The 22,839-nt window shown below is 40.0% G+C and overlaps 1 protein-coding gene across 1 annotated transcript in view; it reads right to left on the bottom strand.

Moving 5' to 3' along the window:
- LOC136866725 (uncharacterized) overlaps positions 1-12,212 on the bottom strand; it is a 270,182-nt gene extending 257,970 nt beyond the window's left edge. The window contains exon 1 of the mRNA XM_068226823.1: positions 11,940-12,212. Coding sequence (XP_068082924.1) covers positions 11,940-11,981 — 42 coding nt within the window. The 5' untranslated portion in view covers positions 11,982-12,212. The remainder of the gene's footprint in view (positions 1-11,939) is intronic.
- Positions 12,213-22,839: the final 10,627 nt, after the last annotated feature.

Below are 22,839 nucleotides of genomic sequence, written 5' to 3'. Positions count from 1 at the left end.
CTCGTATTGTAACTGTGCTGCAGAGGCGGTAGTGATCTCAGAGGGGAAGGAATGGGGGAGTGTGGAAAGGAGGAGACGATGGGTGGAGTTAACTGTGACGAGGCTGACAAAGGGGCGGAGTTATCAGTTTTGCTGGAAGTAGGCCTAACATCTGTAGGTATGGAGTATTAGAGTATGAAGAAATAAATGTATTAGGTATCCTAAATTTATTTTAAATAACTGTCTTTATTTATGTAACCAGTATACGTGGAAATAAAGTATTGAATAGGTGGATTATAGAACACCTTTATTATTTTTGAATTGTAAATTTTCAATATGGACCAAAAATGAGGTTTATAACAAGTAACATGTAAGTCCCTTCTATTCAAGAAATTGAGAAGGCCATTCAACAGCTGAAGAATAAAAAGGCACCCAAACAAGATGGAATTCCAGCCGAGCTCTTCAAGGAGGGCAGTCCTTGGCTAATTCAGCATACACACATGTTAACTGTGAAAATATGGAAACCTGGAACAATCCCTGCTGATCTACGAGATGCCTCCATCATCACTATCTTCAAGAAAGGGGACAAGACTCTGCATAACAATTATCAAGGAATATCATTACTCTCTGTTGTGGGAAAAATTCTTGCTACAGTATTGTCCAATCGTCTACTGCCATTGACTGAAATGTGTCTACCAGAAACACAGTGTGGTTACAGGCCAAACAGAAGTACTACTGATATCATTTTCAGTGCAAGACAAATGCAGGAAAAGTCTAGAGAGCAAAACCAGCCCTTGTACATGGCTTTTATAGATCTAGTCATGGCGTTTGATTCTGTTAATCGGACACCATCTCTCCACTGACAGCTTGGAGCTGTGACATAATTTCACACCGCCCTGTTGGATATTAATATTTGTTTTATTTTGAGGCTTGGTTAAAAACTTCCAAGTGTCAAAAAGTAACAGTGCTAGTATTTCAATTAGCATTATTTATGTTATAAATCTTCAAGACTGATTATTAATTATAAAGATATTTGGGCTGAACTGTGAACTGTGTATTTCAAATGGGAGCATGCACTGTGGAGCTACCAGTACACCTCACGTTTAGCGTGACCTGCATGAGATCATGTCATCTTGCACTACATTGTTGGAAGGGAATGGCTGTAACCGTGTTTTTGTCTTTCCAATAACCGAGACTCATAATGGAGTCGTGTCCATTAGACTGGATCAACGATCCAGGGAGAAGATGATGTGAAAGGTACATTAATTTTTGAAAGGAGTATTATTTTGTATGTCTTTGCGCAGTGAATGAGCTCATGGATTAATATTATAAAGGTACCTTATGACTGGAATTAGGGTGAGTTCAGAATTATTCAACTTGAAGAAATATGTCTTAAGAATGTTTACTTGTGATAGTAGAATACATACCCTGTGGTACCCTCTACTAATACTTAACTGTAGTACAGGTGAGTCCCTCTAGTTCAACCACTGCAGGACCAGACCCTGGGCCAGACTAAAACTAGACCGGACTAACCAACAATATGCTATAAATACCAATATTTAGCTTAAGTGAACACAATACATAAATTAAAAATCAATTGTAAGGTAAGTAGTATTAATGTGTCTTTACCAAGAACACACATCCGAAATGAGTGGATGTATTTATGATGTCTCCATATACTATTGAGTTTTCACTCCCAATGAGAGACAATGGAGGAGAATTAATGCAGAATTTTTTTTAGAAAAATCTCAGGATTTAATTTGTAAAAATTCCCTAACACTTTGTATAAAAATTGCATATTGTTGTAAATAAATAAAAGGAACTCACGTTGCAATAGAGTATTGTGACATAAACTCTGTGGAATTCAAAAATAAAAATGTTCTTAGATTTTGATTTTTTGTTGTTGTTGTTGTTGTTGTTGTTGTTGTTGTTCAATTGCTTTTATAGAAGCAAAATCAGGCCACTTCTTTATACACATTATATCAATTGCTACTGCTTCTGTCTGCTACTCAATGTAAATCAAAGCCTTGTAAAGCTGTATTTTCCTCAGCGTGACGTTTTTCCCCTCCTCTTAATTTTCTTCTTCTACTTCCTTTTCCTTGTCCTGCCAAATAACAGCTAGCACAATATTCCATTGTCAAGTTGTTGTTGACCATCAGTCCAATCCAGAACGTCTTATACTACAAGACTGCCTGAGTTAGGCAGTTGCTGTATGTCGTGTAACAGAGATGCAGTGTCATCTTTTTGAAAAACCTCAAGATTAGGCTAGTCATCCACTTTAGAGGTTTGTTCTTTACATTCTTTAGTAAAGTCTTGTACATTTGGGCACGGTTTTCTCCAAGACTTTACAAGTGTGGATACTAGTATTTCATCATATGCCTTAGCCACTATGTAAATCATATATTTCATGTTGATCTTTTTCAAGGCATCAATCAAATTTGTGTTGTCTTCATTATCCAGCTTTACTAAAATCTCTGAAAGAAGCTTTCAGCAGTACCCTGTTTCCTCTTAAAACATTCAATGACCCCTTGGTCCATTGGCTGTACAACGTTTGTTACACTCTGTGGCAGAAATAAGCTGAATACCACACTCACATCCACATCCAAGTTCCTCTGGATGGGTGGATGCGTTGGCTGGCAATAGCAATGCTTTTACTGCCAACTTGAAACTTGTCAAGTGGTTTATCATTTTAGGAACAAATTCATTTATAAACCACTCCTTAAGAGTCCATCCAAATTAATATTTTTGTACACTGGTAGAGATGACATGTTCAAGTTCTTAAACACCCTTGGTTTTGTGTATTATCCAATCACAAAAAGGGGCAGCTTATGGGTTCCTGAGGCATTTGAACATAACACAACCATAATTGTTTCTTTACTAGCCTTAAAACTGGGGCTGAAATTTCCTTAGCACCAGTAAAAGATTTTGTAGGCAAAAGTTTGAAATTTAGCTTCATTTCATCGATATAATACACAATTGCTCTGAAGTAAATTTTTTTGGGTAACTATGTCAGTACATTTTTTTTGAAAAATCACTTGCTGCTGTGTTTTCAGCTGAAAGTTTTTCACCATAAATGCCAAGGAAATTAATTCTATGACGTTGCTTCCAGTGTGTGTGAGCCATTAATCACTAGCTTGTTTTGAAGTTTTTTTAAGTTTTGAATGTAGCATAATTGCTTTTTCCTTTCCCAATTGGACTACTTATCGGAACACACTTCACCACTCTTGCATGAACCATACCCACGCTTTGTCTACCAATTCACTTTTAGGTTTTCTTAAGGTGTTGAAAGTACTTTTTTCTGTTTACACTTGAGTACAGAAACTATCAATAGACTTTCTATTATGGTGCCAATCATTAACTGTGCTTTCCCCAACATCAAGAAGATTACAAATGCTTTGTACTGATCCATCTTTATCAATATGCTCTACGGCATTTGGGATGTGTTCCATACTAGCATACATACCTTTCCTTTTGATACCCATTACTGTGTAGTATTGAAATCAGAGAATATATGTTTGCATATTAACAAAAATATTAAGCAACTGATGTAACCGGAAACTAGACAAGTGGTTACTTGTATCCGTCTGAGCAGGGCGGGAGATAAGGAAGGACCGTGTGACTTATGGACTGATGCCGGTTGGACTTGCAGGTGGCTGATCTAACTGAAGCTGAATTAGAGGGAGTCTACTGTATGTTTTAAGTATCAAGTAGTCCTTGTAACTTGAAAATTTCAACTCCATAGGTGTGACACTGTGGATAGTTTGTGTGACAGCAGTTATGTCAGACTGTAAGTCACTAAACAACTTAGTTGTTCTCCTTGTTATCAGCGTTCGTTTATTATAAATACTTTGATATCATACAATTATTTCTCCCACCATGTAAATTCTTAGTTAACTTCTCTTCTCATACTTATCTCAAGAAGACAACAAATTTACAGATTCTGAATTTTTTTAATCCTTTTACAATTGGTATTACGTCACACCGACAGAGATAATTCTAAAATCTCTAGACTTTTGAATGAGGGTATAATTGAAAAGAGCATGTCGTCTTGGAGGGTGCAAGTTCTTGTTACATAGAATGCTAATCACAAGAAGGGACTGGTTGTGAACTATCCACAAACTATCAATAGATTTTCTTTTTTTTTTTTTTTTTTTTTTTTTTTTTTTTTTTTTTTTTTTTTTTTTGCTGATGGCTTTATGTCGCACCGACACAGATAGGTCTCATGGTGACGATGGGATAGGAAAGGCCTAGGAGTGGGAAGGAAGCGGCCGTGGCCTTAATTAAGGTACAGCCCCAGCATTTGCCTGGTGTGAAAATGGGAAACCACGGAAAACCATTTTCAGGGCTGCCGACAGTGGGGTTTGAACCCACTATCTCCCGAATACTGGATACTATCTCCCAGATGCAAGCTCACAACCGTGCGTCCCTAACCGCATGGCTAACTCGCCTGGTATCAACAGATTTATACAACTCAATGTGTACCCTCATCCTAATATCAAAAGCATAGTATCAGTGCTAGTTAAATACAAATATTTCAGCACTACTGGTCTAAAAAAGCGTATATCATCAAATATCTATTGTTGAAAATGAGTAAAGTTATACAGCATTAGAAGCCTGTGGGCAGCTCTAACAATTTCTACGAACCCCATTTGGTATCACGAATGGAGTGGTTTATTTACAGAGTCTGATTAATTCAACAACCACGGATGAAAAATTCAATTGCGTGCATGTTCATTTGAATGATATTGCAGTATGCGGTACACCCCAATTGGATCAGGATAGATACTTGGAGAAGTTTCTTGATGCAGTTAAGAAATATGGCCTTATCCTCAATGAAAGTAATTGTAAATTTTCTATGAAAGCCATCAACCTCCTAGAATATAACATTACTAACAAAACAATTAAACCTCACACTGATCATATTCACCCATTACTGGATCTAACTTTTCCTAAGGATCAGCAATCGCTAAAGAGAGCTGTAGGGATGTTCTCTCATCATAATTTTACAAAAAGGATGCAAAGATTTTCTGTTAAAATGCAATCCTTAGAACAGTGTAGAACATTTTCTATTCCTGCTGATAATGCAAAATCAGTTGTAACTGCTGTTGAGGAAGGAGTTTCATTCTTGGTTGAGATTTGACACTTCAGATTTTGCCACATCTGCAACCTAATCTCAGTCTGGAAGACCATTGGCATTCTTATTCCACTGTAGAAAAAGAGGCATATGCTGTAGTTGAATCACTAAATGAAGGCATTACCTTGTAGGATGTCCATTTTTATTGTTAACTGATCAAAAATCATTATCATTTATGTTTAACTGCAAGCATGGAAAAATTAAAAATGAGAAGATTGAATGCTGGAGGTTGGTATTATCATGTTTCAAATTTGATGTTGTTTTGGGAAAGAGAATACTGTAGCCGATACCTTGTACAGAATCTGTTCTCTGCTAGAATTCCTACCCTTTATTAACTTCATCAGTTTCCCTGCCATCTGTTTACTCACACTAGACACAATGCAAACAGACCAATCCTACTGCCATTGTTAACAATGCCAGGCCCTGTATTAATGAGAAGAAACATTCAACCCATTGGTTGAGGAGGTTCAACTTACAGAAACAAACCCCAATTATTATTAGTTTTGAATGTCTGATGGAAGAGAGATAACTGTATTTAATCGAAACCTTGCTTGAAGGTGGTGGTGGTGATTATTGTTTTAAGAGGAAGTACAACTAGGCAACCATCCTCTATATAACATTAATCAGAGGGGGAAAAAATGAAGGGGTCCGATATTTCGTAAAATGAAGGTATCGGCCAAAGGAAGACAAGGGCCACGAAGGGCGTGAAAATGAAAGACTCCCTAGCCCTCGCAAACCTAATAGCATCGGGGTCGGAAAAGAACAAGAGTTGACCAAGGGAGGTTGGATAGGATAGGTGAAAGTGAGGAGCCTGGCACAAGTAAGTAGAAGAAATGCCAGGACTCAGCTGAGGGCCCCGTGGTCGCCAACCCACGCTCCAAAGTTCAGAGCCCCTGAGGCCCCTTTTAGTCGCATCTTATGACAGACGCCCATTTTAGAGGACCGGGTGGGAATTCAAGTGGAAGTCACTGGAAAGAATGTCAACCAAGATAAGACTCCTCTGAAGCTGCCTTGAAATTCAAACCGATCTGAACAAGGACTGCGAAAGAAGAGAGACAAATAATGCACCCTGCAGTTTTTGCAGAGTAGTGAAACCCCCATGTTACTTACAGGGCTATGTATTAAATAGATCTTGGGAAGAATGTTGTAAGTTAATAGTAAAAACGATTTATTATTAACACAATTTGATTCTATGTCAAGATACAAGGAACATATAATATGAATCAATTCTTTAGTTGTTTATGTATCCATAGTATTTAGAGTTTATAATGTTGAATAAAACCAATATTTGGTCTTAACTAACTGAACTAGCGATTTTATTAGGCCTACACTATTATTACAAAATCTTAAAAATCTTTCGAGACAACTTATAATCTTCAGAAAAATACAATGATAGGTAGAATACAGATTATGAATCTGCTAGCTCTTGTTTTGTCGATGATTGTACTTGCTTGTGAAGTTTTCTAATTTATTCAATTTGTTTACCAGATATTAGTGTCTTAATGTTGCAGTTCAGTAGGCTATTGGTTCAGTAATGACTGTTTGGAAATCAATAAATCTCAGCAATAATTTCTTATGTCACGTCTCTAGATGATGATTATTTATTAATAGGCTGGTATTAATAAATAAACATTTCAATTAACCTTAATTTGATCTGGAACTGGTTTGATAGAAGCTAGTTCGGGTTTAAGACAGGTTATTTGACTGCAGCTCAACTTGTAGGATTCCAGCAAGATATAGCAGATATCTTAGATTCAGGTGGTCAAATGGACTGTATCGTGATTGACCTAGCCTATCTACAGCGTTTGATAGGGTTGATCATGGGAGACTACTGACAAAAATGAGGGCAACTGAACTAGACAGAAGAGCAACAATCGGTGGTTATATTTCTAGAAAATAGAACTTGCAGAATTAGAGTAGGTCAAGCATTATCTGATCCTGTAATCATTAAAAGGGGAATTCTTCAAAGCAGTATTATTGGACCTTTATGTTTTCTTATATACACATAAATGAGTAAAGAAATGGAATCAGAGAAAACATTTTTACAGATGATTTTACACTAATAGAGAAATACACTGTAGCCAGAACATTATGACCACCTACCTAACTCTAGGTATGTCCACCTTTGGTACAGATAACAGCGGTGACGTAATGAGGCCTTGGTAGGATGCTGAAAGGAGTTGGCACCACATCTGCACACACAAGTCACCTAATTCCCATAAATTCTGGGGAGGGCACTTCAACTGCAACTCGCCACTGTGTTCCTCGAACTCCTCCATCACACTCCTGGGCATGTGTCATGGCGTATTATCTTGCTGAAAAGTGCCACTACCGTCGGGAAACATAATCGTCATGAAGCTGTGTACGTGGTCTGCAATCAGTGTACTATACTTCTCGGCTGTCATGGTGCCTTGCACAAGCTCCACTGGACCCGCGGATGCTCACATGAATGTTCCCCACAGCATAACTGAGCTGCCGTCACCAGCTTGTTTCCGTCTTGCAGTACAGGTGTCAAGGACCACTACTTTACTTCTAGCAGCCCAGTACTCGCTACATTCAGCTGCGCGCGGAACGACTGTCGTTTGTTTACTTTTTTTTTGCTAGTTGCTTCATGTCGCACTGACACAGACAGGTCTTATGGCGACGATGGGACAGGGAAGGGCTAGGAGTGGGAAGGAAGCAGCCGTGGCCTTAATTAAGGTACAGGCCCAGCATTTGCCAGGTGTGAAAATGGGAAACCACGGAAAACCATTTTCAGGGCTGCCGACAGTGGGGTTCAAACCCACTATTTCCCGAATACTGGATACTGGCCGCACTTAAGCGTCGTTTGTTTACACGCTCGCGGCCTTCTCCAGAAGGATGTTGTGAAACGGTGCTCAGAGCTGCCAATCTCTGTATTGAGGAACTAATGAGTGAGGTGCTTCGACAGCTGGTGGTGGTGATTATTGTTACACGATTGGTCTGGACTGGTTCTTGCTGTGCGGACGGTTAGGTCACGATCTGGACAAGACCATGGGTCTGGACGGTTAGAAGCCACGGAGTGGCCCTAGGCCCCTAGTTTCGTAAGGAAACACAATTGGTCTGGATGGTTAGGATTCTTGCCGTGGACAAGACTATTGGTCTGGACGGTTAGGATTCTTGCCGTGGACAAGACCATTAGTCTGGACAGTTGGAAGCCACGAAGCGGTCCTAGGCCCCTAGTTTTTTGTGGAAACACGACTGGTCTGGACTGGTTCTTGTCGTGCGGACGGTTAGGATAGGATCTTGACAAGACCATTGGTCTGGACGGTTACAAGCTGCAATGTTATTTTAATGGTGTTTTTTTGTTTGTGCTTTTATTCAGCTGCGGTTGGTAATGCAATGTATTTATCAGCATTTATGGCAATGACATCACATTCCGTTCACGTTGACCAATGAGAATGCAAGAAGCTACTTTAGCCATGGACGATGGCGGCTGCTGCTCTTTATTTATAAAAGTAAATGTACTTCTGGGGGCAGGATGGTGGGTTCCTAGACATCGCAATGACCACATCTCTCCTCTAAAAGGAAATCCAAGTAACATTTGCATTATTTTAACTTCCTTATAATGTTATAAACGTTGGGCTGTGGGATGTAAACTTATAATACCAATATAATGGTCCGTTATTGGACATTATAAATTTTCCAGCTAACTCATTCTTGGTTGCTGGAAAATTTATAATGTCCAATAACGGACCATTATATTGGTATTATAAATTTACTCATTGAGGACAAATATTTTAGGTTCCCTATGGGAATCAACATCTACATCATGTAAACTTATACCGTGTCAAGGAGCTGTTCCCCTGGAAGACGACGGATTTGAACCTTCCCATTGGCAAGATGAAGAAGGTATCTGGATTCATCAGACCCTGCAACGCTCTGCCACTGCACAAACGTCCAGTGACGATGGTCACGTGCCCATTTCAGTTATAGTTGCCGATGTCGTGGTGCTAACACTGCCACATGCATGAGTCGTCGGCTGTGGAGGTCCATCCTTGGGAATGTTCGGTGCACTGTGTATTCAGACACACTTGTAATCTGCCCAGCATTAAAGTCTGATGTTAGTTCTGCCACAGTTTGCCGCCTGTCCTGTTTTACCAGTCTGCCCAGCCTACGACTGTCCAACATCTGTAATCCCTCGATGTTTGGACGTAGTTTCACCTTGATTTCGCCACTTGTTGAAGACTCACCAAAGCACTCCTCGAACACCCGACAAGTCATGCAGCTATACTATAAGCTATGAAATGAAATGGCATATGGCTTTTAGAGGCGGGAGTGTCCGAGGACATGTTTGGCTCGCCAGGTGCAGGACTTTTGATTTGACATCCGTAGGCGACCTGCACGTCGTGATGAGGATGAAATTATGATGAAGACAACATATATACCCAGCCCCCATTCGAGCGAAATTAACCAATGAAGGTTAAAATTCCCGACCCTGACGGGAACCGGAACACCTGTGACCGAAGTCCAGCCTGCTAACCATTCAGCCATGGAGCCGGACATTATAAACTATAAATTTAAGTCTTTGGGACTAGTTTTAGCCATTTAGTGGCCATCTTCAGCCAAAATAAAAATTAAACAGATCATGTGATAATTAAAACAATGCATATATGATAAAGATGTTGTAGGAATAATTATAACATTAAAATACATATAACAACAAAAGTTATGGTTGTAATCTTGTCATAATGAGATGTCTTTAAGTTGGGTTAGGAACTCAGGCAAAGATGTATATATCTAGAGTGAAATATACAGTACAAGTAATGCATCCGGGCCATCACAACTGTCGGTCAAACCCAGATAGATCACGGCGCCTTCCCCATTCTACACACGGACAACACACTCACTGATACTGCATGCACCAGGCGTGTCTGACTAACAGTCATTCCTCGCCAGGTGATGCTGCAATCACCTGGACGGCTTTATATCGATAGTAGGTAGGTGGTCATAATGTTCTGGCTTATCAGTGTAAGTTACAAGATTGTGAGCTACTGCAAGAAGACATCGATAATGATGATGTTTTTTTTTTTTTGCTTAACACTGCACCGACACAGATAGGTCTTATGGCGACGATGGGAGAGGAAAGGCCTAGGAATGGGAAGGAAGCAGCCATGGCCTTCATTAAGGTACAGCCCCAGCATTTGCCTGGTGTGAAAATGGGAAATCACGGAAAAACATCTTCACGGCTGCCGAGAGTGGGGTTTGAACCCACTATCTCCAGGATGCAAGCTCACAGCTGCGCGCCCCTAACCGCACAGCCAACTCGCCCGGTCGACAATGATGTGAGATGGACAGCAGGCAATGGTATGATGAAAAAAGGGGTTAAAAGTCAGGTTGTGAGTCTCACTAATAGGAAAAGTTTAAATTACTGCATTGATGGGATGAAAGTCCCTTAGGGGGATCGCTGTAAGTAACTAGGTGTTCATATAAGGAAAAATCTTCATTGGGCCAGGCTAAGTGGCTCAGACTGTTGAGGCCTTCTGACCCGAACTTGGCAGGTTCAATCCTGGCTCAGTCCAGTGATATTTGAAGGTGCTCAAATATGTCTGCCTCATGTCGGTACATTTACTGACACGTCAAAGAACTCCTGGTGGACTAAATTATGGCACCTTGGCATCTTTTTTATTTGCTAGTTGCTTTACGTCGCACTGACACAGATAGGTCTTATGGTGACAATAGGATAGGAAAGGCCTAGGAGTGGGAAGGAAGCGGCCGTGGCCTTTATTAAGGTACAACCCCAGCATTTGCCTGGTGTGAAAATGGGAAACCACGGAAAACCATCTTCAGGGCTCCTGACAGTGGGGTTCGAACCCACTATCTCCCGAATACTGGATACTGGCCGCACTTAAGCGACTGCAGCTATCGAGCTCGGTACCTTGGCATCTCCAAAAACCTTAAGCAGTTAGTGGGATGTAGTAAAGCCAATAATATTGAATTAATCTTCATTGGGGTAATCACATAAATGGTATTGTAAATAAAGGGCACAATCTCTTCTCAATCCTAACACTAGATTTCTACCAAAGTTCAAGATCAGAGTACAGGATACGAGGGTATTTAGGGGTTGTAAAGGAAGTAAAGGAGAGGGCATTTAAGTCTCTGGTAAGACACCACTAGAATATGGTTTTGGTGTATGGGATCCTCACCGGGATTACTTGATTCGAGAACTGGAAAAAATCCAAAGGAAAGCAGGTCTATTTGTTCTGGGTGATTTCCGACAAAAGAGTAATGGTACGAAGATGCTGCAAAGTTTGGGCTCAGAAGACTTGAGAGAAAGGAGATGAGCTGCTCGACTAAGCGATATATTCCAAGCTGTCAGTAGAGAGATTGCATGGAATGACATTAGTAAAGCGAATATGTTGGAATGGTGTTTTTAACTTTCTTTTCCATGGTTAAAAGCATTATTTAATGTTTCAGAAATCTAGCCACCCTACACTAATAGAACAAAATTCCCACCAATCTCTTGACAACCCTAACACTAGATTTCTACCAAAGTTCAAGATCAGAGTACTGGTCAGGCTTCGAAGACACTACACATATAATAGGCCCTATTACAATGTTACAACAAAAAAGTTCGTTCTCAGTGTACTGTAAAACTGATTCGTCAAGAACCGATCATATTCCCCGATAATGTAGATGCACCTAATGTTAAAGCGGCGACTTTCCCTGATAATTCATAAACAGAGTTAAAACCGAGACTCCAAAGTAGAATGGTGGGTACCTCAAATCAACACCAAGAAGAGTAGGTACGTCATATTGTATTCATAAAAAGCGTGAAAATATGATGGTAATAAGTATCCCCACTCACCTTCGCTTCTAGCTCACCAGTTAAAATTAAACGCCTTTCCATGATAATCTCGCTAATAAAGGTAACGTCCTTTCGGATTGATTCAGACGATCTCCTTCAGCATTTTAGATCCAATATGACACAGTTCTATGCTTCTCAGCATGTTTGACTAAACTATGGTCCACAGAACCTGTAAATTACGAACAAACTGCAATGAATACAATAGCTGTCAACGCAGGAATCAAATAATGCCCCCAAATTCTCGCAGCCCCTCGAACCGCAGGATTCACACGAAAACAAACATGCCTACTCACTACCAGCAACACACTCATAAAAAAATACCTAAATCTTGCCAACCTCTAAAAACTAAAATCTGTATTTATACCCATGCCAAGACGAATATCGTAGAAATCAACGGCCTACATTATATTATCAATCAATCAATACAGATCTGCATTTAGGGCAGTCGCCCAGGTGGCAGATTCCCTATCTGTTGTTTTCCTAGCCTTTTCCTAAATGATTTCAAAGAAATTGTAAATTTATTGAACGTCTCCCTTGGTAAGTTATTCCAATCCCTAATTCCCCTTCCTATAAATGAATATTTGCCCCAGTTTGTCCTCTTGAATTCCAACTTTATCTTCGTATTGTGATCTTTCCTACTTTTATAAACGCCACTCAAACTTATTCGTCTACTAATGTCATTCCACGCCATCTGTCCGCTGACAGATCGGAACATACCACTTAGTCGAGCAGCTCTTTTTCTTTCTCTCAATTCTTCCCAACCCACACTTTGCAACATTTTTGTAACGCTACTCTTTTGTCGGAAATCACCCAGAACAAATCGAGCTGCTTTTCTTTGGATTCTTTTCCAGTTCTTGAATCAGGTAATCCTGATGAGGGCCCCAAACACTAGAACCATACTCTAGATGGGGTCTTACCAGAGACTTATATGCCCTCTCCTTTACATCCCTACTACAACCCCTAAATAATCTCATAACCATGTGCAGAGATCTGTACCCTTTATTTACAATCCCATTTATGTGATTACCCCAATGAAGATCTTTCCTTATATTCACACCTACATACTTACAATGATCCCCAACAGGAACTTTCACCCCATCAACGCAGTAATTAAAAGTGAGAGGACTTTTTCTATTTGTGAAACTCACAACCTGACTTTTAACCCCGTTTATCAACATACCATTGCCTGCTGTCCATCTCACAACATTATCGAGGTCACATTGCAGATGCTCAGAATCTTGTAAATTATTTATTACTCTATACAGAATGACATCATCCGCACAAAGCCTTACCTCCGATTTCACTCCTTGTCTTGTCTTGTCTTGATCGTATAATTTAATGGGCTTCGCTTGGGAGCGGTATACCCAGCCACGCATCCTCTAAACAAACCCAAAAGATGGAGAAGATGAAAAAGAATATGTAGAATGTAAAAAAAGGGAATAAGGAATTCAACTACATATCTACCACACAGGAAAAGCACAAGGACACAAGGTACTAGACTTCACGCCAGAGTGACCGATACTTGGCGACTTCTACCAATCACAAACAAGACCAGGTCGACACATAAGGGGAAAAGGAAAAACAACAACACCGAACCTACAGTAAACAATTAGTGTCATGAAGGAAATTCGAGAGGGCAATTACCGTAGTAGGCGTGGGATCGAGTATCCAACACGTCAATTGAGTGGGTAACGCGAAGTGTGTACTAAAAAAAGGTTGTAACCATTTACGCCTACTAATTTCGAGTAACGGACATTGAAAAAGTAGATGATTAATGGTAGCAATCGACGTTCGACACTGACAGAGGTTAGACGCGACCAACTTCATCCGAAATAATTGATCCGGCGTGCACATGTGGTTAAGCCGCAAACGGACAAGATTCGTAATATGACGTCGAGTATAAGGATGTTTTGTAAACCACGGAGAACGTGGGACATTCGGGAGAATTGTGAATAAGTTCCGTCCTTTTCGACACGCGGGGTTACTCCACTCAGTCTGCCAAATCTGTCGTAGAGTCTCGCAACAACCGCTCCAAAATTCCATGTAGGGCAACATCAAATAAAACACCACACCCTGACCATGCGCAGCAGCCTGGGCTAAGCGATCAGCCTGTTCATTACCAGTGATATGGGAATGACCCGGAACCCAGAGAAATTTAATCTGTTTACCTCGTTGATGAAGATAGAAACAAATTTTTCTGAGATTCTGAATGTACCAATGAGAGCGGTGAGTGGGATTGTGTAAAGCCTGAAGTACACTCAAGGAATCAGAAGCAATAGTAGCAGTTTCGAGGCGGGAGTACTTAACGTATAAGAGGGCTTGACGGATGGCGAAAGCTTCAGCCGTAAAGATAGAAGTCTCCGACGGGAGGGAGAATTGTTTACCTAGGACAAGATCTGGGGAGAAAAAGGCCGCCCCCACACACGGGGGGTACCAATTTTGGACCCATCCGTATAGAAGACTGGTGCTAATGTGTGAACATCCTGTGCCAAAATGTGATGGACATATTTCCGAGCACTTTGTGTCCGGGCCGGGCCAAAAGATGGGACCTCCCCTGACGTGGGGAGTATCATGTCAGGGACATAGTAGTTTGCCTGAAAGGGAAAGATGTAGTTAGCTGTGGACGGGTTACGCAGAATAGAGTTGCGAAGATAGCTAAATTTCCAATAAGCCCAAGCCAGCGCGGGGAATCTGTGTAACGGAGTACCCATATCGTGATAATAGCGAACGAGTAAAGATAATTTAGGGATGAGAGGGTGAGAGTTTAGAGATAAAGTCCGTAGAAGAAACTTGGTTGCTAGCAATTTCCGCCGCAGATTTAAGGGGAATTCCGCAGCTTTAACCAGGGTGGCATTGTTGGGGGAAGATGGTAGAGCCCCAAGACAAAGTTTAACAAACTGTACTTGCAGTGAATCCAAGTGATTAAGTTTGGTCTTGGCCGCCGTGTCGATAAACCCCGAGCCATAATCCAAAGACGATCGAAGAATGTTACGATATAACAGAAGCATCGTACTAGGATCGGATCCCCAAGATCTATGTCGTAGGGCAACAAAGAGTGATTTTTTTGGAAAGGACTTATCCACCAGGTATTTTATGTGAGAGTGCCATAGTAATTTCCGGTCAAGGTAAATACCAAGATATTTAGTAGACTGGACTATCGGGATCGAAAACCCTTGGAAGCGAATAGGCGGGTGATCTGTACGCCGAGCCCAAGAGAAAATCATCGCACGACATTTGGCAAAAGATACCTCTAAGTTATGATCATGGAGCCACTTTCCAAAATCCAGTAACGTCAGATGTAATGACTTATAAACCTCGTCAAGTTGTGGAAGACTGAGATATATCACGAGATCGTCAGCAAATTGGATCATACGTGCTCTGCGTGTAATAATGTTCTCGAGGGACATCGAATAAATTGAGAAGAGAATAGGACTTAAGATATCCCCCTGAGGGAGCCCCGTAGAGGTCAGACGTGCTGAGATTTGTGGGAAGTGTTTGAGTTGAAGTGATCTGTGCCTTAGCATATTCAAAAGGAGATTAATAAAGAGCGGCGGAAACTTATAATTTAGCAATTTTTGGAGTAAAATTTTTAGGTCAACATGATCATATGCTCCCCGTAAGTCAAAGAAAATTGCCAACAAAGGTTCCTTCCGACAGCGTGCTAAACTGATATCTGTAACCAAAAGATGAATGGCATCAGAGACAGAACGACCCGGGAGGAAGGCAAATTGATATTTTGGTAACAGGCTATAAAAATCGAGAGACCATTTGAGGCGTTACAGAAGAATTTTTTGGAAAAGTTTCCTAAGGCATTGGCCCAGGTAGATACCCCGGTATTTCACTCCTTTACTCATATCATTTATATATACTCACTACTCACTACCAGCAACACACTCATAAAAAAATCCCTAAATCTTGCCAACCTTTAAAAACTAAAATCTGTATTTATACCCATGCCAAGACGACTGCCTTCTATCGAACCAGTTATTAATTCCACAAACATGTCCAATATAATCAGAAAGAATGCCTTCCCAAACCTTACATACAAAGCATGTCAAACTTACTGGCCTGTAATTTTCAGCTTTATGTCTATCACCCTTTCCTTTATACACCGGGGCTACTATAGCAGCTCTCCATTCATCTGGTATAACTCCTCCGACCAAACAATAATCAAATAAGTCCTTCAGATATGGTACGGTACTGTATCCCAACCCATTGTCTTTGGTATATCCCCAGAAATCTGATCAATTCCAGCCGCTTTTCTAGTTTTCAACTTTTGTATCTTATTGTAAATGTCATTGTTATCATATGTAAATTTTAATACTTCTTTAGCATTAGTCTACTCCTCTATCTGGACATTATCCTTGTAACCAACAATCTTTACATACTGCTGACTGAATACTTCTGCCTTTTGAAGATCCTCACATACACACTCCCCTTGTTCATTAATGATTCCTGGAATGTCCTTCTTTGAACCTGTTTCTGCCTTAAAATACCTATACATACCCTTCCATTATTCATTAAATTTTTATGACTGCCAATTATGCTTGCCATCATGTTATCCTTAGCTGCCTTCTTTGCTAGATTCAATTTTCTAGTAAGTTCCTTCAATTTCTCCTTACTTCCACAGCCATTTCTAACTCTATTTCTTTCCAGTCTGCACCTCCTTCTTAGTCTCTTTATTTCTCTATTATAATAAGGTGGGTCTTTACCATTCCTTACCTCCCTTAAAGGTACAAACCTGTTTTTGCATTCCTCAACAATTTCCTTAAACCCATCCCAGAGTATGTTTACATTTTTATTTACCGTTTTCCACCGATCATAGTTACTTTTTAGAAACTGCCTCATGCCTGCTTTATCAGCCATATGGTACTGCCTAACAGTCCTACTTTTAAGACCTTCCTTTCTATCACATTTATTCTTGACTACGACAAAAACAGCTTCATGATCACTAATACCATCTATTACTTCAGTTTCCCTATAGAGCTCATCTGGTTTTATCAGCACCACATCTAGGACATTTTTCCCTCTGGTTGGTTCCATCACTTTCTGAATCAGCTGTCCTTCCCATATTAACTTATTTGCCATTTTTTGGTCATGCTTCCTGTCGTTCGCATTTCCTTCCCAATTCACATCTGACAAATTCAGATCTCCCGCTACAATCACATTTCTTTCCATGTCGTTTCCCATATAGCCGACTATCCTATCAAATAATTCCGAATCCGCGTCAGTGCTACCCTTTCCCGGTCTGTACACTCCAAATATATCAAGTTGCCTATTATCATGAGCCTTAGGCCTACCCCTAGAATTTCGTGCTTGTCATCTTTAACTTTTTCGTAGCTACAAATTCTTCTTTCACCAGAATGAATACTCCCCCTCCCACCATTCCAATCCTATCTCTACGATACACACTCCAGTGCCGTGAGAAAATTGCTGCATTCATTATATCATATTCAGCCATGATTCAACTCCTATTACAATATCTGGTAAATATATATCTATTAAATTACTTAATTCTATTCCTTTCTTTACAATACTTCTACAGTTCAGCACTAACAATTTTATGTCATCCCTACTTGATTTCCAGTTCCCTGTTCCCTTATCACCGCTCCCTAGGCCACCCTGTTTTCCTGAATGCACCTCCCTAATACCCTTCCAAACAAATTTCCTAGCTTATACGTACCACTGAAGGCCATCTGAGCGCAGATCCCTATCTCCTACCCACCCATTAGGATCTAGAAATTTTACTCCCAGTTTCCCACATACCCACTCAATAGTCTCATTTAAATCCCCAATCACCCTCCAGTCAGTATCCCTCCTACACAGTATTCCACTAATAACAATCTCCGCTTTCTTAAACTTCACCCGTGCTGCATGTACCAGATCCCACACATCTCCAACTATGTTGGTACTTATATCAGCTTGCCTTACGTTGTTGGTACCAACGTGAAACACTACCACCTTCTCCTTCCCCTCCTCCCTCTCTTCTACTTTCCTCAACATCTGCCTCAACCTAATTCCTGGATAACATTCTACCCTGGTTCCCTTTCCTCCACACACTTTCCCCACGTGTCTAACGATGGAATCCCCCATGACCATAGCCTCAACCCTACCCACCTCATTTGATCCCCTCCCCTCTTAGTCAGCCCTATCTTTCCTGATAGCTGCAGAAGTTACTTCCTCCTCTCTTTTCTCCTTCCCATGACCCTGTTCCACCTGTCTTTTCCTACCCTCTACTCTACATTTCCCTTTCCTACCTTTTCCCTTCCTCCTACTTCCACACATCTCAGCAACAGTTCCCTGTCCCTCATCTTCCCTCTGTTGTACTACCTGGAGTAACTCGTATCGATTTCGCACAGACACCTGTCTTGAATTCTGATCCTGAATAGAGCCCTTAGCCTGCAATCTGCTTCCCCTTAGAACATTAGACCACTTGTCTTCTACAACTCCCCCTTTCCTTCCCCTCCCTCTTCTACACCTACTGTAACCTGTACATTGTTTGAGGGAGTCCTATCTTCCTTCCTGTCTTCTGTGAGAATCCTAATTATCTCCCTCAAACTCTCCAACTCCTCCCTCATACCCCTCAATGCCTCGCCACACCCACAGTTCGAACACTCGCGCTCCTTATCCATTCTTACGGACAAAAATGAAAATAAAAATAAAATAACTTATTTGCAAAAAATAAAAGAACGGAGGGATATATTGTCTGGGATAGTACTCAAAGATCACACAACAATACGGTAATTAATATACGACTACACTACAATACTACTTAGTCGTACTCTATTTTTTATCCTACAACCCCTAACAGGATTAAAAACTGATGTTAATTACTGAATATCGAAAGCAATACACAAGTACTACACAATTCCAAACTGCAATTAAGCCTATTCTAATTATAACAACAGAATTTTAGTAAGAGTTTCTACGGATACCTCTACTACACCAGTACTACACAAATATTTTACAATAATAAAATAAGCACAGTAAATTCTAAATTACTCGTATACTACTGTACAGTAGGTACACTACAGTATTTTTAAACTACTTTCAGACGTATCCTAATTTCGATACCGGTACCGTATGTCACTACTAAGCACAAACAGAAATGAAATTTGCAGGAACTACTGTACTCAAAGATTACCAACAAAGCTAAATGCTTAGACAAATTATATTAGTACTACGCTCTAATAGATACACACGAAAGATAACACACGAATATAGCAGGCAAGATACGGCACTATCTAAATGTAGGCTACTGTATCTATACTACAGTGTATCTACACTACAATTTTCAGCTGAAGTGTGGTTATATGATCTTTTACCGCCGGTGAATTAGTATTATTTTCCCTACTACGCGGGGTGTAGAATAAAAGTGTCCTTAAATGCTGAGAATAAGAGGTTGCCTACTATAATTTATGTCAAAACCACGCCGGGGGCTACTACTACACTACAATACTACCGGTACTTAGTTGTACGAATTTTTTATACAACACCCTAACAGAATGAAAATTGCTGTTAATTACTGAAAACCGAAAGTAATACACAAGCATTAGGTCTACACAATTCTAAACTGCAGTTATGTCTGCCCTAATTAATGCAACAGAATTCTAGTAAGAGAGTTAATACAGATACTACAGATACTATACTATACAAATATTTCACAGTAATAGAATAAACGCACTAATTTATAATAAAATACCTACTATAATACACTACAATGATTTTAAACTACGTTCAGACGTAACCTAATTATAATACAACAGGTTATTACTAAGCACAATCTGAAATGAAAACTACAATTAAAGTTTGAAATTCGCAAGACTACTCAATAGAATAAGCACTCAAAATCCTAATAAGTCACTACAATACACTACAACAGTTTTTAAACTACGTTCAGACTATCCTAATTACAATAGGTTATTAATAAGCACAAATAGAAATGAAAACTGCAATTAGGCCTAAAGTTTGAAATTTGCAAGAACTGCCGTACTCAGGGATTACCAACAAAGTTAAACGCGTAGACAGAAGATTATTTCTTTAGGGTATAACTTATCCTATTATGCTCTAATAGGAATGAAACCTTGCGTTTGGTTAAATGCTTAAGTATCGAAAGGATTGCCGTACACAAAGAAAAACACGAATATAACAGGCAAGATACTATCCAATATGCCTTATGTTCACTACAATTCTCAACTGAAACGTGGTTATGTGATTATTACAGCTGGTGGATAACTATTATTTTCCTTACTCCACGGGACGGGGAATAAAAGTGTCCTTAATTAGGCCTACTGAAAAATACGAGGTTGTTTACAATAATTTCTCAAAAATATTTCTGTCTAACCGCTCATAAATACTGAAGATCGAGGGAGCGCAATATAAATTACGGATACTTTAACTACCTACTCAGAACTACAAGTGATTGGAATACAAGATCAGCTGATTTTTATTTATATTTACTTGACTACACTACACCCTTTGTTCACGGCTGTAGCTAACAATGCAATATTTGAATATGAAGAGCGACAATAATCAATAACAATACAACGACTGTTAACTATTATCGTGTAATCACTTTAACTTCTTTTTGAATCGAAGTTTACAGGCGTATCGTGTTTTTTAATGTAGTAAATTATTACCTTCGCGATATTTTGAACGGATATCTATACGAAATACCGGGTACCGGAGAAGTTTCGGCAGAAGTTACGGTACTATTCCTTATGATAATCTGCCTTTGTAAGTGTACCGGGCGGTACACCTCCACGCCGCTAATTTAAAATGTGCGCCAGTTGAAACTCCTCTGCTGGAGGAAGTCTGAACTTTATCTACGGTATTAATTTTCAACTTTCTCAGAAGATGTCACTACCTGGAAATTTTGCAGTTTTTGAACTGTGTCATTTTCGACGTATTTTTGTTTTGCTTGTAGTAAGAAGTGTGAACTTTCTCTTCTAGAGGACACTACTCAAGATCAACAATAGTGCACCCTAGTGCGGAGTGAAAGAACTGTTTTTTTTTTTTGGAGAAAATTTAATTTCAAAAGTTTGTTCTTTGCTAAATTTCTTTCAGTTATTGTTTAAGTTGGCTGTATACCCCTCTCTTTCCCCTTGTTTTGTATTTAGCCAATCCCGAATTTCTTTTATTAATTTCTGACCAATCTGATGTATCTTCCCCCTACTCGAATATGTTGCTGTACCCTACCCAATAAAGTGATTGTGGGCGGGTGTTTTCTTCCCTAAAACGCCTCGAACTTTCCGCGAGAGTATATAAACTGCTGATTTTTGGGTCTCTGCGCCACTTCTGTTCCATCTTTCTGTGTGTAAAGTACATAGCAGGGGGCGGGAAGCGCCTCTTTCTCCGGCAGCGGTCAACAACAAGGTAATGGCCGATTAATAATTTCTTTCTTTGCTAGCTCAGCAGTTTAACTCTCGGGGCAGGTCCGAAGTTTTTCCATAATGTAACCTTCCTTAAAATGTAAAGACACTTGGTATCTATTCTATCTTTAAACTGCATATCGGGATAGAGTGTGCTTAACCCTCTCGAGCTCCCACTCATATTGTTTTGAGGGGAACTTATTTTTTTCTCAACCTATTCTTCTTTAACGTAATGTAAATTGTTTCCTTCTTAAGTCACCTCTTTAGTATGGGATTAGCCCTTGTATTAACGGCCTAGTGCCAAGTAGGTTTTAAACAAAGCGTATTAGGAGCGCAAGTTCGCCTCCCCTCAAATTGTTATTCTAGAGGTCATGTAATTAATCCTTTCTCACTTAATAGACCTCAGTAGGTTGGGTATTTTACTCCTGTGTCTATGTCCAGAGAGGACAACTTGAAGGTGGAGTTTGGTGTGGCCTTTGAGAGGCTTAAAATTTGAGAGCGAGCGGCTCTTTCTTGAAAATTGAGTGTTGTATGCCTCGAGGAGGCTTTTCTGTGTAATTTGGAGCAAGTGCTCCTGAGCATGAATGGGGTTTTCTGCCCCTCTGTTAATACTTATTTTGAAGTAAGGTTGGGCTGATTGCCCAAGCATTGTGAAGTCAGGGCGCGAAGCCCAAATCCAGTAAATATTGTAATTGTATTTTTATTGCCTTGCTACTCTGTACCTGCCATGATTGTTATTTCTTTATTTGAAAAAGAAAATATAACCTTGTTAATTTTACATGCACTATAATTTCGTAGCTTGAGACCCGTTCACACCCGCACCTTCTTTCACGCATAACTACCGCAAAAACACGGTAACAAGTGGTAGCAGATCGTGGTTGAATGGGTCTCAATTTAGCCCCTTTTGGCGGCTAAACATTGCTTTGATTCAAACTCTAACAATTTTCTCAGTTGCTGGAATTTTCTGATTTTTTCAAAATTGTTCTTTCATCATGCCCGGCCCTCGCGATGTTCTCCATCTTAACTATTTGCGCAAGGAGGAGTTGATCTATGAGTTAACTATCAGAAATGTGCAATCTGGAGGCACGGTTGCGATAGACACCAACAAGCTTAGAGAGTCCCTTGATTTGCCCATTTCCATCCCCAATTTGGGAGAGAAAGAATTTGACGATTCTCTTTCCACGATCACCGAGAATACTACTGGGCTAGCATCGGTAGTTAGTTTTTTTGACGAAAATGATCCTTCTCCTAATCAAATTAAGCGTGTGCAGGCCAGGCTATATCATTTTTCAAATAGAGTTAACGATCTGTTGTCTCTGAAGTTGAATGACGTTCAGAGGAAGGAAGCTAGTACGTTGCTTGAAAGTATTTCTGAATTATCTAGCAAGGTCACTCAATTGTTAACTGGGGAGTTCCTCCCAAAATTGATCAACTCACCACGATGAATGTAGGTAGCGAGGAAGAGCCTCCTAAGGGAGAAGCCAATAGGATAACCGTTGCTGCTCAAACTATCTCTGCCCCATTGGACA

The sequence above is a fragment of the Anabrus simplex genome, chromosome 3 (assembly GCF_040414725.1).
Source record: "Anabrus simplex isolate iqAnaSimp1 chromosome 3, ASM4041472v1, whole genome shotgun sequence".
Lineage (NCBI taxonomy): Eukaryota > Metazoa > Arthropoda > Insecta > Orthoptera > Tettigoniidae > Anabrus > Anabrus simplex.
Note: the sequence above shows the minus strand (reverse complement) of the source record. Positions and strands in the feature narration are given on the sequence as shown.